Raw genomic sequence first — 16427 nt, forward strand, 5'->3', positions numbered from 1 at the left:
ATGTAGTTTTTATACCAAAATCTTACCATTTTTTTATTTAAAAAAAAAAACTTAATACGTTATCTTAAAGATAACAAAAATTGAAAATTAAGTTCTTAAAAAAATAAACCAAACAACTTAATGTGCAATATCAATGCTAAAGATGGTCTCCGCATTGCATTTTACAGTTTGTTCACTCTATAGTATTTAAGTGTATATTGAATATGATCTAAGCATTGCTCCACGGAGCACCTCCTGGTTGAAGACTCAGATATAAAGTGCAATAATGATTATACTTACACAGAAATAACACGTTAGTAATGTATTCTGTGATGGAGAATGTCTTTTAAAGAACTATTCGATAATTATTCAAAGTATGACGCCTTTAAAAGGCAAGTCACTTTTAAAATAATGATGCTGTTTTCTTTTTAAATCACAAGCATTTATTTCAAGTTAAACATTTCGCTAATGTGTACCAACACAGTATATATCAAGGCCAGTTTTAAAGTGGGTTGGTTTGCTGCAGGCCAACACAAGTTTCTGAAGTGCGGTAGGTACAGTACTAAAGGCATGAAGCCATTCGGTCCTCTGTATGTATTGAACATTGTACTGTGAGTAACTGACGGAACACAAGGTTTCTACTTGAGATTAAAATGACCCATCTGGTGGGTTCCAGCAAACGAACCAATCATGGCTCTGTGTTTTTGTGTGTGTTTGTGTCGCGGGTTCAAAATCAAAACAGACCGCTACTAAGCAAGGCGTGAAGCGTTACCAGTAACAGTTGATCACCAAAGAAATAGTGTTACATTGAATTATAATGTGTGTGGCCACCCAGGCGCTAAATGTGTTTTTATTCAGCACTTGTGGTTTGTTTTCCAGAGCTTTCTTCAGTCCCCAGTCCAAGTGCATCGCCGGTCCCTGCAGTGCTTTTGAAAGATCGGGTGAAGCTAAGCAGCAGCTGTCTTAATTAGCTTTGCCTTGTAGATCCGGGCTTCGGATATCTTGGTGGTTTCACAAAGAAGGCTTATTTAAAAGTGGTTTAGAATAAATACACAGGCATATTTAGTAACACGCACCCCTGTGTCGTCAATGAAGTAGATCACCAACACCTACACGTATGTAAAAACAAGAAAGTGTGAAATACTGCGACACACGCCCCTTCATCTGTCCCTATGTTCTAACCAAGTTCTCAGACAATTGGATTGTAAATGTGACATACATACATATGTAAAGGCAGACGGCCAGACGCAACCACTTGAGCGAATTCATGGCCTCTTCAAGTTTTATCAGGATGCGGTCAGCGGTTCTCTATGTATCTAGGTACAGAGTGGTGTAGTTGAGAGACTGCTGTTGATTTCTTTACCAGACTGGGTTAAAGCTTTATAATAGGGGTCTCTTTAATGGATTCATATCCCATCAGTACAGCTGGGTGCAGAATTGCCAGTTGGCTTTGTGCTGTTTTGTAATTTGAGCAGGGAGCTCATGGAAGGGTTGTGACCGCACAGTAAATCTTAATCCCGTGTAAGTGGATAAGCAGATTTGCTGTTAATCACACCATGGGCCGCCCTGTTTCAAACAGTAATGCGATTAACTAACTTCGGCACAGGCTGTAGTCTCCAAGAGCCGACCACACCTGAACCAAGCTGAACCGGATCACACCTGAACGCCCTGGTGCTCCACAACTCGCCGTTATCCCTGAAAATGGAACGGGGACCAGAACCCTTAGAATTGGACAGGTGAACCAAATCTGTCGGTCCCACAACACAAGGGTTTCTGGTTTCGCCCTAAATGGTCTTACCTGTTGTTGCCCTTCGCTGTTTAATTTTGTTCGCCTGTACTGTAGAGCCTCTGAGCTACAACAACGTGGTAACATATCCAAGCCTTTTTTCTTGCAGTGTATTTAAATGTTTAAAGAAAAAAAAAAGAAATGCAGTACTCACTTTTATTTATAAAACACGTGTTGTTATTATTATTATTATTGAACTTTTTTTTTTTAAATCAAAAATTATGTTTTACACCATTAAATAAAACAGCCAACGCAAAGCCGGGTATCTATGTACTGAAATAATCTGTACTGCCCAGATAATTTTTACAATAGCGTTTCAATGGAACAGAATGTGTGTGTGTATTTCACTTTTCCTTTACAAGAAACATGGGCTCTCCTGTATACAAAATAATAATTGTTCATATTTGAAAACATGATGCGCTTTGGCTGATGAGATCGGGACTTCGGCACTACACGAAGCGACGAAACCTGAAAAAGACAAAACGAATGTTAACTCATTAGCCTGTGAACCGTCCATTTCATATCTCTGCAGCGTGCGCTGCTGTGTCGGCAGGAACAGTCTAACACTTTGAGGTACAAGAGACGCGTGTATCCCACAGATAAAACGATGCTAACTTTCTTATCTTTTGCAATGCACAAAACAGGGTTTAAAATGTACTGACGGGTTGGATCCTGGCATCCAAATCTTCAGTGTCCTCCTCGTGATGCTTGTGTCGCTCGCAGATGTGTTTTGAGAAGAAACCGTTTGAACAACCGCTCAATTTCCTGTGTACCGCAAGGGGTTAAACTACCTCTTTATTTACAAACAAGACTTCAAGGAATTACATTTTAGAGTGAAACCCAAACATCATGGTGAGCCTTGGAAGTTATCATTAATGAATTGTATTATAAAATTAATTTTATTGTGAGACGAATAATGTCATATTCAGAAATACTGAAATGGTGAAAATAAGACTCCCATTGCATTGCAGTTTGATCTGCGCTTGGTTTTACTATGTGTTTTAATAAGAGCTTGTTACAGTACCCATAACACTGTGGTTAATCTAGCTTGTATTAAAACCTGGAATGGGTGAAACTGATAGTCTTGTTTCCTTCGCTGCAATGACAAACGTTTTCACTTTCAGACGTTGAAAAATACTTTTTAGTCAAAACGTTGTCGTTGAATTTAGTAGATTTATTTGAATATTTCTAAATGTTGTTATTACTGTCAGCAATTCTGCGAGAAGAAATACTAAACGAAATTCACAAAATAATAATATAATAATAATAATAATAATAATAATAATAATAAGACAAGCCTTTCAGTTAAAAGTATTTTTCAACAACAATGAAACGCTTGTAAGAAAGAAAAGCCAGGGAATACGCTGCCCTCTGGTGGCCAAATAATATATAGCAAAATACAATCAATTGGGACGCCTTCCCTAGCCACTAAACCCAAGAGAAAGGAGCGACGTCCATTGAATAAGCAGCCACACATATGCTGTCTGTACTGTATTGGATCCTCTGCATTATTCCAGCACACACTTACCTCATTTTACACTTATTAGGAAAGATGGTTCCTCTTGATTCTGGGAAAGTTTCCTTTTTCAACGGGACTGGATTGCCTGGTATTAAACAATAAAGACAAGAGTGATCCTTCAGTCTGCTGTAATACAGTATTTAAAAATACGTTAACACTTAGCCTTGGTGGGATTTCACTGAAATTCCACTAGAGGGCACACTTTTACAATTTGCTTTTAAGGTATTGTTGCCAAGGTTTGCGATTTCCTCTTATTATTCAGTTTCTGTTTCTAATAATTAGACTGTCCAGTAAAGAAAGCTTAGGGGACAGGGGACGGGGGACGGGGGACTGTACTATGTGCAGACCAACATGCAGTAGAGGAATGCTCTACAGTGCTGCACCTTCTGATAATAAACATGCTTATAAAATCTAACCCCCTTTTATGTAACTGTCAGCTCTCTCCAGCAGTTCAAAACGCACAGAAAACAAAAAATCTCAACACAAAACTCACCGTTCTCTGTGTTTCTTCTTCCCATAAGTCCAACAAAGAAATCATGCATATCTCCTGTGAAACACAAAGAGGTTTCATTACTGCGTGTATTTTTTCTATAAATTAAGCACAAGACGAAGCCAACGTGTACCAAAAGCAAGTATCTGAAAACTTAAAAACGTGTTTGAAGCTCTTGTATTCTGTGACTGGAAGAGGAAAGATCAGATTCTAGGCAACATAAACTCTTCCAATTTTTGAAGCTTACTTACAAAGCAACACACACTTGCACAGGTGGCATTGAACACCCTGTAGAGCTGCTTGCATTAAAGACAATGGTTACCTTGTCAGGAGTTGCCAATAAAATACTACCAGTATTAAAAAAAAAAAAAAAGTTTAGTTTAACACCTGTTTTGCATCTTGAGCTAGAATGGAGCTTGATCGTTATAACCTCCTACTGCTGCACGTGCCAAGAGAATCATGCCTAATTGGCAATTGAGGTACAGAGATGGAAATAGAAATCACATTGCACAGCGGTTTGAGCTTTTCCAGGTTTGATTATGGGCTCGATTAGGTGCAGCTTATAGGTAACAAACTCAAGTGAGTCTTATTGCAATTGCGCCTCAGGAATAAGACTATTTTAACAGCGTGAAACTAGCAAGGAGACACTCACACTGCAAACGTGTGTGTTTCTAGCTGTACCGAAGTTGATTCTTAATAGTTATATACAATCAAAATGGTTTTATTCCTTTTCTTTGCCCTTGTGCTTATAGAGCCCCTGGTATCACACTTTGAATCAACAGAATAGAGTTAACAAAGCAATACAGCAGGCAATATGTTCTCAGCGTGGTTCCACACAATTCTCAGCAGTGAGACAAAGTGAATGCATGCAGCACTCTGGTTAGGAGCCACTTACTTTTCTGAGGTGGCAGTTCATTTGACCCTGAAACAACAAAACAAATTGCTGTTAATTTCTGATCTGCTCGGCACACAGTTATCTTAAAAATAAAAACCTGCAGGACAATAATGAATCAGAAGTAAGCCATATGAAAAATGTTTGTGAATACAAGAATTATGCACTTGTGTGATTAATTGTGATTGACAAAAAGAAAATCAATTCATGATGCAGCATGCAATATCTGTACAAGTTCAACTAGATTGTATGTAATTTGTTTTTCTTTTAGCTTTGATTAAAGGCTGTCTAAAGCTATAGCTAGGGGGTATGAAATCAAACCACTGAAAACGGTCAAAATAGGTAAATTAGTGATTGTCGAATTTAGTTGATGACTTTAATAGACCACACATGCAATCCAATTAAAATAGGAAGAGAAAAGGATCACGCAGCCACACATGGTAAAATGCAGGAGACTTTTTAGAAGTTGTTTAAGATGCTTAATTAAAGCAGAAAGCGATCTAACATTTTCACACATGAGTGCCTATTGTTTCTATATAACTGCTTACTGACTGAAAATTGCAGGTAGGTATATAAAGGCTATAAATGACAATTGAGGTGTTCTAAGAAATTTGCACACTACTATATTGATATAGATATAGATTTAGATATAAATATAGATAGATCCCTGCTTTCTAACCTTGCACAGTACTAGGTAGACTTGCACAATGTTGGCAGGCTGCATAGCAACAGATGAATTGTCAAAATGGCTCATCCTGACAAGTGTATATATATCCACTGCTGGATGAAGGCCTCCCTGAGATTCTTCCACTCAAGCCTGTCTGCTGCGTCTCTCATCCACGTTGCTCCAGCGTGTTTCCTAATTTCATCTTGCCATCTTCCTGGAGGTCTTCTTCTTGGTCTCTTTATATCTCTTGGGATCCAGTCTAGTATCTCCTTGGTCCAACGATGGTCTGTTCTTCTTGCTACATGTCCGGCCCACACTGCCATTTCGTTCTTATAATAACATTGCATACTTTTGTTTGCGCTCTTATCCTTTTCTGGTCTCTTCTTGTTATTCCCAGCATGTATCTTTCCATACTCCGTTGAGTCGTTTGTAATTTGAGTCATTTTTGCATTGAGGGTCCAGGTCTCGCATCCGTAAGTTAGCACTGGCAGCACGCATTGGTCGAAGACTTTCCTCTTGAGGCATAAGGGTAGTTTCCCTTTCAGAACCATGCTTAATCTTCCAAAGTCTCTCCAGCCCATTTTTTGCTCTTCTGTTGATTTCACACATTTGGTTCTCCGTTGCCAAAACGAACTGTCCTAAGTATACGTAGTTATTGACTTCTTCAAGGTTGATCCCACTGACTTCAATTGCCTGTGGAAGACTCAAGTCATGTTTATTGAACATGACTTGAGTCTTCTTCAGGTTCATTTTCAAACCCGCTTTGATGCTAGCCTCTCTCTCTCTCTCTCTCTCTCTCTGTCTCTCTCTCTCTCTCTATACATATATGAAAATAGAGCTGCATCTCTTTTGCTAACAATAAATAATATGATATAATAATCTGTATGAGAGCTATTACTGTTCCAAAGGAATTAGCTATGTGGATTGCTTTCAATATGAATATTTTCTTTAATACTTTAATAGCTGAACCCCCCAGCTCCAATGTAATAACAGCTGTCTGGAATGATCTATAAAGATGTATACCGGGAGAAGATTTAATTGGATCTGGAAACGTATCTATCCACACGGAGAGACAAAACTTCCAATTAGGGAGAAATCATAAAGTGTCAGATCTTGTTACAGCACACGTTTACTTACAGGAGATAATCCGCGTCCCAGTGTCAGAATGCCTATGTGTTTGGAAAGATTAACGTACAAAACCCTCAGGCGAGCAGGTATTAAAGGTGTATAAACGATGTCTCATTGTGTTAGGAAGATATACGTGCATGGATATCCTGTTAGTATAACAAGAAACATTGAAAACAACTTCAACATGTTGTCGTTCAATAGAGTTTCTTTTATTTCTAAGATGATATCATGTTATGTGTTCTTTAGTCGCATTTATAAATCATGTAAGGGTTCTTGTTCTCATTCTCCAAGCACACAAGCTTACATTCGACTTTCACAGCTCCTTCACACTATCCCTTACAACGACACTGCACAAGCACTTAATATGTCTGGTATTGACTCTGGGGTATTGTGCGAGTGATGCTGCAGAAAAATCTATCAAGTTTAATGACACCCCCTTAATAACTGAATGGCTTAAACCGGCAGCAAACACTGCTGGCTTCCTCTCACGCACAGCTCCCTGGACTGTGCAACCAAATTTACACTGACACCCAAGGGACCCCACAAAACGAAAAAGCAACATTTTCTGCAAATCAGAAATGTGTCGAATGGCTCCAAATAACCCATTACCCTTTATAGGATTTTTTTTCTTTTCTTTTTTTGGAAAGCAATCAAATACAGATAGCGTCAAAATGTTATCATTTTAATGGCGTTTCATAAATGTTTAAGACAAAAACTTTCACATCGCTCAACAGTGCAATAATGTTTATTAATAATAATAATAATATATTATATAACCCCCAGCTGCTACATTTGCAGCAGTTTGAGCTTGTGTCCCTACTGCCATCCGCTAATATAAACAGACGGGACTGTCAACAAGGCTGAGGAAGAAGGTAGTTGACAAACATGACTTAATTGCATTATAGTGTGTAGGGCACAGCAGATACGTATCCATAGCCACGGTTATTAAGAGAATGCAATTCTTAGGAAGGTTTTCACAAGAAAGGCGCTTCATACTTGTATTAAGTGATGGGCACTGTGATTCTAACTTCTAGTTCAGCATTGTGTACTATCTAGAATGAGATTACAGGAAGAAATATGATAGGGGCCGTGACGTATGAAATGACAAGCCTACAGGTTCATTTCGGGTGACATCACGCCTTCCTAAATACATTTCTTTTAACACAGAACTATGAGGCAAATTTCTGAGATCAGAATACATCCCAGGTGGAAAATCAGAAGAGAGACATATGTGGTAAGTGTGTTTAGGTTTTTAACTCGGCAACACTGAAAAGCTGTAAGGCTGAAGAGGAATGTTTTTGATCATGTCTTTTTCTAACTGAAAGTCCAGATTCCTGCCTTAAATATATAATCAATGCAATCGATTCAGATAGGGAGGAGGGGCTACACATTGTATGGAAGAATAAAAAAAGATATTGCATAACATTAGTATCTGTACACATTTGGAATGTATGGTTCCAATCCTTTCGGGATGTTTACATACCTTTGTGAAGGGAAAGTGTGTTTGAAAACAAACAGTGGAGGTACCTATAGGCGTTTGATGACGTGGAAACTACACGCACTTATTTCTAATTAAATTAAATATAATGTATACATCAGAACAACTTTTGAAAGTAGAGTTCGTAGGTTAGTTTACTGGGCTGTTGATATGAGTGGGAGTTCTCTTTCTTAGGTATGTACTGTAGGTCTGCGGTGTTGAAAGGGTTAAGGTTTTGGTGACGTCACTCCTTCATCTCGTTCTTTACATAATTTATTCTGAGCTCACGTTTTAATAATGGACGAGTCGCCAGCGGGCTAGCTGTGAGTAATGTTCCACATAAATCCATCATGAATCTCGATGCGTATTTTATCTTCATAGAAAAGTCATGAAATTCATTCGCTGCTGTGCCTTCGAATGATTCTTACACGGCCACGGGGAAGAAAAGTTCATAACAAAACATAGCTCTAAAGTAATAACTAAGAGACAAATAAAATATAACAATTACTAATGATATTACCCGTGAAGGGCTCCATGTAATTGCATACAGAGAGGGGCTGTGTGTACAGCTCAGTACGCCCTGAGCACTAACAATACGAGGCTGATTTGTCTCCTTAGCTCATCACATCCGTTTACATTACCGGAGGACATACTTGAGAGAATAGATTTGCGTTATCAGGACCTCGGAATAGGTTTAAACAGAACAGAGATTAAAAGCAATGTCCCATTCGCAACATCTTTCTTTTTTTAGGAGCGAATAGGACATTCAAGTAGAACTATTTCAGTACAATAAAGGGATAGATGTAAATGGGTCCCGTCTCTGGAAAAAGAAAGAACACAATTTACTGAGCAGCAGTACGTGTGTATCACTGAGCTTTTAACATCGCCCAGTTCAGCCCCAGTGCATCGTGAGCCCCTGTCCGTGGTGCTGAAAACTTGGCGGAGCGCTGCGACACACCGTTGGAATTAGCTTTTGCTAGTGTGTTCATACTTATCTGTTGAAACGCGTATTGTAAATTGATCACATTGGAATGCACGTTAATGGTTATTTAATTTATATAAAACAAACACACACATAAATATTGTCAAAGTCTCCAGCTGGGAGTAGGCAGGAGAGACTAGTGTAGCTCAGAAGTTATGTCGCTGGTTTGGAACTGTTGGAATTGAAATCGTTCTTTTAAAATGCTACTTCTGAAACGGGAATGGGCGCGGGTTGGTCTGTGTAACCAAAGACATGCAGCTTACCGGCGGTTCTTTTGCCCATGAGTCCGACGAAGCCGTCATAATTCATCCCGTCATAGAACCGCTTCAGGAAGGAGCGGGGTAGAGTGTTTACGCTCGAACTATCCTGCTGGGGCAAATTGAAAACACATAATGGTCTATGTTGTTCTAGACATTATAGAACTAAAAAAAAAACGTATCTACTGTATCACACTACTCGAATGTGTACAAACCGAGAAAGGACTGTGTTTGCTAACGACCAAAATGAGCAGATGCCGTAGTTCACACGCTCTAACATTAAAGGGTAACATTAAACACGCAACGCTGTTTTTGTACAATTAAGCATTTTAATAAAAATTATATTGCTTTGTGACGTTGTAGTCTTTAACAATATAATTCTATTAGATCCAGGTAGAATTCTGACATTTTATAGACCACGTGATACGGAATGTTTTAATTTTACATTAAAAACAAAACAAAAAAAAACACAAACGTTTATAAATCTAAAATTATTTTCGCACAAACTTTAAACGTAAACTTATCATGAAAAAATAAACCTAATAAAACACCATATAACACATACTATTCAATTAAAATTAAAGCAACCCAATGATTTTTTTTTTTTAAAGAAGAATATTGCCCATCAGAGTAATATTGTTTTTGTTTTACGCATGTTTTAGCACTGAGTGTAGTTGTGGAAGATTGCATCGCGTTTTACCTTTATTTGTAAATCGCTGCCACTTGGTTCCTGTATCTCCTCGCAACTTGAGTGGCACGATCTCACCATCATTAGAAACGACAGTATTGCCAACACGAAGAAACTTTTCATCTTGTCTGTGCCAACCTGTCAAGGAGAAAGAGCGGAAGATCTAGTGCAGATGCTATACCAGTCGGATTATTACTAAAGCAGACGATTGTATAACTACACTAATATATAACTGATTATAAGTCTCTCTCTTTAGCCGTCTTTTGGGGGCTCTTTACCGGCAGTAGAGTTTGTAAGAAGAACATTCATAACGGCTGGCGTGGGTAGATTTTCTCCTGTTACTGCGTTTAAGGGATTTGCAAACCAAAACCTTACCGGCTTTCTTAAAGGATCCGTTTGTTGACTTTAAAAAACGCATTGTAATCAAAACAGTAACTGCTATTAAACAATTCACGGACAATCTCAGTGTAATCCCATTGGAGCGTGTGCTCTTAGACCTGTTTCCTAGTTAACAGTACAGAACAAGCACGGAGGCATTAATGGAAACAGTGTTTCTCTTTCTTGTACCGCTGGCAATATAATTCACTGACACTCAAAACACAGGAAGAGTCATTGTTAAAACTTAGTATTCTTTTAAAAAAAATATCTACAAATGATGCTATAAAATACTTTATAGTAGCTTACTCTATTGAAAAAGACTACACAATACACATCTAGAACATACATTATTCACCGATCCGTGCTATTTATAAGTATTTACAAACGTCTATTTAAGACTGCTTACCTTTTTAAAAAGACGCGTTTGGATGTCTTTCTCGGTTGATGCTGGTGCGTTTGGGGAGATTAGGGTTCCTTTTTGTGTGTGGCAAAGTCTAAAACTCCGGTCCTCTCTTCTTTGCGCCTTTTTTGGTTCCCCGGCTATCTCGTTGTGGATCTCGGTTTGAAATCTTGCATACGGTCTGCACAGGGCATGTTTACCGGGCTGCTTAATGAGGGCAGTGTTGTGGCGGGGGTCCAGGATTATCCAATCAGAAGAAGCTCGGTGGGTGTGGCTTGCAGATAATGGAATGAGCTAGATAGTGGTCATTTGGGCTGATTGGGGTTTTTTTCTATCCAATTGAAGTCTTGATTTACTCAACGCTGTGCCGACTGTTCTCAATTGCATCAATGGTACACAATTCTGACGCACGACCGGGAATGGAATCCATTCTTATTAGTTATATGACTTTGATGTGTTGTATGGATCCCAAAAAGGTTAGGTCAGAGTCAGATTGGCTTTGCTCAGGGTAGCGTGGGCCGCGTATTTTGCTCATGATTTGAGCACAATTGAAAGAACTCATGTAATTAGTTTTCTTTGTTTATTTAAACAAATACCTTTTGACTTTTTGACAAGACGTGTGTCCATTGAGTCTATTGAAGGAACTTATATCCTGCATTGTGAATGCCGATGTCCTTGCTCTCCTCAATATGTTTATTTGCACAAAGGGTCAGTTGAAAATAAAGCAGTTGCTTTATAAACTGTATTACTAAAACCTCCTTTAATGAGAGTCTATTCGGATTTGACACCATTCCCTTACTGAACTCTCGGGACCCTATTGTATTAGATCGCATTACAGCCAGAAAGAGGGAATCTCTATAATAAACGTCATCCTGTTTTGCTTGATTATACTGGGGCTTGGTGCTGGATAGGCACCACTGAAAACTTAGCAGCCACATTACTGCGAGCCACATTACCAGGCAAACTAACAGTAAATATATACCATTGAGATATCAGTCTACAGTAATTATACTACAGTCCCGGTGTATTACCATGAATAGCCCGCGCTCTCCATGCCTCTCTCCGTGGTGCTGGAATAATCTTGGCAGAGCGCTGCGATACAAGACTGGCATTCGTTTGTTAGTGAGCCCGTGCATATGGCGGGAAAGGCGTACTGCACATTCAACACATTGGATTGAACGTTAATAATAAATGTATTTATTCATAAGCAAAACAAACAAGGGGTGAGGACCCGCTACTTATCGAGGGAAAGCCGGTCAGACACATTCATCAAATTTAAATAAAATCAATTGATACATAAGTAAAACGAAGATACGAACATAATCCAGAAAGAGGTTAGTCTCCGTGCTCATCCAACCACGTCATACAGAGCTGACTGTGGGGAAGCATATTAGTGTTGCACCGTGCACTGAACCCCACACTGTGCCTGTGCAACACAGATTAACTTCCTGTGCGATTTCTGTGGATAACAGCTGCAGATTGGGAGTGTGGGAGAAGTCTATGCAGCATTCAGTCTTAATAAGCCTCAATTAAACTTGAAGTTGAAAACGGATAGTGCCAATTAGGGCTGTCAGAATCCACATAGGAATTTGCCAGATAGCCAATTAAAGTCTCCAGCTCAACATGAAACATGGAAGCACTGCTTTTATCATCAGGTTACTCCGGACCACATGTCCGTGCTAAATGTTAAGCTCTTAACCATGGATATTGAATACGTTAAACTACAATACTGTATTTGAATCTGTATTTATGTAACTAGATTCCGTTTCCTGTACATATAATGGACTGCATATGAACGATTTCGGAGCAGCAGTGTGGAGTAGTGGTTAGGGCTCTGGACTCTTGACCGGAGGGTCGTGGGTTCAATCCCAGGTGGGGGACACTGCTGCTGTACCCTTGAGCAAGGTACTTTACCTAGATTGCTCCAGTAAAAACCCAACTGTATAAATGGGTAATTGTATGTAAAAATAATGTGGTAACTTGTAACAATTGTAAGTCACCCTGGATAAGGGCGTCTGCTAAGAAATAAATAATAATAATAATTTTGGCTTGTGAGGCTGGATTCTAAAAAATTATAATCATATGGAGGGGTGACTAAGCACGTGCTACCGAAATGGGCTTACAGGGTTACAACTGTTAACATTAAATTATTATATTGTGTTTTTTTTTAACAGTACAGATCATATTGTTAATTTTTTTTTAAATTCTCAAATCTATTTACTCCAAATCTGAAAGCAAAACCACGTACTATTCCAATAAATAAATAAATAAATAAATAACTACTTCAGAGCCAATATTAAATTACTCTTTTTTTCCTCGTTTGACAGCTTAATTGGTGGCGTTTTGCCTTTTCTGAAAGAAGCGCGCAAATGACCATTTGGAGTAAATGGTTTGACTATCTCGCCGATTGCATTGTGTCACTTTAGAAGTTGGCTCTTGGGGAGAGTTAAGTGGAAGCAACACAAATGTGAAAGCTATCATTACATACATAGGAAGCAATACTATAGAGGTTAGGAAAACAATCAGAAATTGCAACACCCCAAAGGAACAGCCGGATTTGTTTGCTTAAAGCTTGTTTTGTGAATTATTCGGTGCCGGGAAACTGAAAACATGACTGGCAGGAATATTTATGCATTTTGTAAAAGAAAGAGAATTGCTTCCCAGCTCTTAAACGATCTCTAAATAGAGGTGACATCAGTTGAACTGGCGACCTACTTCTGAATCTAAAAACCTCAATATCTTGGAGAAATGTATTAGAGTCTTAGATCTGAACAGTATAGTGGCAGATCTTAATACCAGCAGCCTGTCACTCTGCATTAATCCTGCCAGAGTTGCCCCCCCCCCATAGCAGACAAAATACAGTGGACCTCTTTATTCATATTAAACACTGTGGTTTAAATAACTAAAATACACCCTGTGGTGTCTGATCATGAATCTCTCGCACTTTACCTTGGTCTGGAAAGTCTCCATTTGTTCAAGACACCAAGGGCAGCCATCAGATATAGGTTCGCCATAATACAGGTAATGGCCATTATAGAAACATTATGGTCAGTGCTACACAGCAGCACCCGAACATTCGATTCCATTCATTTTCCAAAACTTCAGGATTAAATAATTAGAATGTTGTTGCATTTTTTTATGGTGTACTGCAACATTACTGTGCATGAGATTGCATGGGTACACCATGTATGCGCACTTGGAAAAGACTTGGAATGAGTAATGAATACATTACATTGAAAACACCCTCACCCTACAAACCCAACCGATGACATCTACATCTGACAAGCATGTCTTTGACAATCATTTGATTAATGCAAAAGTAGGTTTGGTTTTAGTTTTGTAACATTGACAGCTTTATTTCTTTTATAGTGCAAAAGGTTACTGGTTTTGTAGTGTATATGTTTCACAATAAAAGGGGCAGATTGTCTACAGCAAGCTTCTATGATAATGTTAATCTGATTGCACTGCATGTCTGTATGCCAAAGCAGGATGTATTTGTACATCTCTACAGTCTTGCATTATGTAACAAACTCAATTAATAAACTTAGAAATGTGGTCCAGCATTTTGCACAGATTCAATACTGAAGTGGCCAGCACAATGGGATTATGTCTGGTATGCTGGCTAGGTCACAGAGCACAGCATGTCAAGATGTCTGAGTTTGTAGTCAAGGGTAACAGAGTCAGCATCAAGAGGGGATCCTTTTTGGGATGCAGATAGTAATGGCTTATTCTAATAAAGCTGTGAGGATGTCTACAGCGGCTGGATGTTTCTATTACCCTGGCAGTGGATCAGCGAAGTGGCAGGCATTATTACATGGCTTTAAAAAGCATGATATTCAGTGACAGGGAGAGGGCATCCTGTGTCATTCTCCAGCTCGGTACAAATGCAATCACAAAAACTTTTATTTTTTGTGCTTCTGTATAATGCTCCGGAAATTGTTTTCAAAAAGTAATGTTTAACATTATAAGGAAACTAATTTGATGTGTGCAAATGTTTCCATTTATTGATTCCTATATTCTAAAGTTACACACATAGAACACATAGAACTTATCGCTAGACACAACAATGTGGCACCTAGTTAAACAGAAATCAGATAGTGATCAATTACCTAATGTTCTGAGAGAAAGCTCAGGTGCGGAGATGGTCTGAGTAAGGGGCAAGAGGTGAAAAGGGCCGCTGAGGTAAGAAGGAGAACAACAGACTGTACGTTGCAGTGAAACTACATACAGCAAAAAGAAAAAAAAATTACAAACACAAACAGGATATGAGTAATATTCTACTGACTAATGGTACAATAGCTTCATGCCCCCTCTTTAACCTCAGAGCTACTAAGAGTCTCTCTCTCTCAAATGAACTCCCAGGAGAGGTTTATAGGCTCCTCCCCCCTGGAACATTCTATAATAATGAAGTTTTAATTTTACTTCTGAAGGCCCTTTAATAACTTGGGACTCCCGACCGCGCCCTGCAGCGTAAAGGAATATTCGCTAAAAAGTGTCCCGAGGGCATCAGATGATTCAAGGGCATTTGCCATTTACTCGCACCTTTCACTTCCAGAGCTGGGCAACTCTACGAAATCAAGCCACCCTGTCCCTAACCCAACCCCAACCCTAACCTTAAACAACCCCTGCCCTAAAACCTAACCCTAACCCAATACCTAACCCTAAACCTAACCCTTAATAATCCTCTGATGCCCTCAGGACACTTTCTAGGGGACATTCCTGTGTGCTGTGCAGCCCTATGAAAACCCTCAAAGACTTTGTAAAGACTGTTTGTTTTAAACAGAAAACTGGACTCATTTTGTCCTGTGTAAATGTTTGTTTACATATCTATAAGACTACATACTTTCTGACAAAGATGCTTAACTGAATAATGAAAATATAAAAGAAAAGTGAAAATAACTCACTGTACTTACCCGAGTGTGGAAGCATAGCTGTGGGAGCCGGAGAGACATCCTGGTGTAGAGCTGAACAATACAAATAAACCAAAACAAAAGTTATTATTTTGGTATTTTAAAAAAATGTATTATTGTTTTACTTTCAAATAAAAAGGCCTATTGTTTAAAAACGTTATGTTTTCTGAGGTAAAGCTAAAAGTACATATGTATTTACTGGTAAAGTTGTAAGAGAGTTTTGTGCATTTGGGCTGCCATCATTTTTATTTGAAAGTAAAACAATAATACATTTTTTTAAAATACCAAAATAATAACTTTTGTTTTGGTTTATTTGTATTGTTCAGCTCTACACCAGGATGTCTCTCCGGCTCCCACAGCTATGCTTCCACACTCGGGTAAGTACAGTGAGTTATTTTCACTTTTCTTTTATATTTTCATTATTCAGTTAAGCATCTTTGTCAGAAAGTATGTAGTCTTATAGATATGTAAACAAACATTTACACAGGACAAAATGAGTCCAGTTTTCTGTTTAAAACAAACAGTCTTTACAAAGTCTTTGAGGGTTTTCATAGGGGTGTGTTATGGGTGATGAGCTCCTTCATCACATTCTGTCAGGAGAGGATTCAGGTAGTTTGTCTTGCTCGCACTAATGAGTGCCTGTCTTATATATCTTGCCTAACTGTGTGTGTGTGAAGCTGAGCTTTGTGAACTCTGCTGACACTCTGTTTTCCTAACAGTATCTAAACACTGTGAGTTTCATGGCGTGAGTCACAATGTTTTTCCAGACACAGAGCATACACTTGTTCTTCACAGGGTAATTTGTACCCCACTTGATCAATTCCTTGTTCCTCTGTGTCCTGAGTTGGAAAACATCCTCCTACCTTGCAGCTGA

The 16427-nt window shown here is 38.8% G+C and overlaps 1 protein-coding gene and 1 long non-coding RNA gene across 3 annotated transcripts in view; one reads left to right on the forward strand and one right to left on the reverse strand.

The window, feature by feature from the left end:
* On the reverse strand, window positions 1–10843 carry LOC117401070 (tachykinin-3). Of its 2 annotated transcripts, none has more exons than XM_034001504.3 (7): window positions 10650–10843; window positions 9878–10003; window positions 9184–9289; window positions 4670–4696; window positions 3778–3831; window positions 3294–3369; window positions 1–2233 (listed from the first exon to the last, which is right to left on the reverse strand). In XM_034001504.3, the coding sequence occupies exons 2-7, from the start codon at window positions 9986–9988 to the stop codon at window positions 2215–2217; spliced, it is 393 nt and encodes a 130-aa protein (XP_033857395.3). In that variant the 5' UTR covers window positions 9989–10003; window positions 10650–10843; the 3' UTR covers window positions 1–2214. The 2 variants fall into 2 exon arrangements, with proteins under 2 accessions (XP_033857395.3, XP_033857396.3); XM_034001505.3 differs by having other exon boundaries at window positions 9184–9286; window positions 10650–10842.
* LOC131720883 (uncharacterized) overlaps window positions 7573–16427 on the forward strand; it is a 24024-nt gene continuing 15169 nt past the window's right edge. Inside the window, exons 1-2 of the long non-coding RNA XR_009319753.1 lie at window positions 7573–7695; window positions 15880–15930. This is a non-coding gene — a long non-coding RNA (uncharacterized LOC131720883). The remainder of the gene's footprint in view (window positions 7696–15879; window positions 15931–16427) is intronic.

This window comes from Acipenser ruthenus, chromosome 45 (genome assembly GCF_902713425.1).
Source record: "Acipenser ruthenus chromosome 45, fAciRut3.2 maternal haplotype, whole genome shotgun sequence".
Taxonomy (NCBI): domain Eukaryota; kingdom Metazoa; phylum Chordata; class Actinopteri; order Acipenseriformes; family Acipenseridae; genus Acipenser; species Acipenser ruthenus.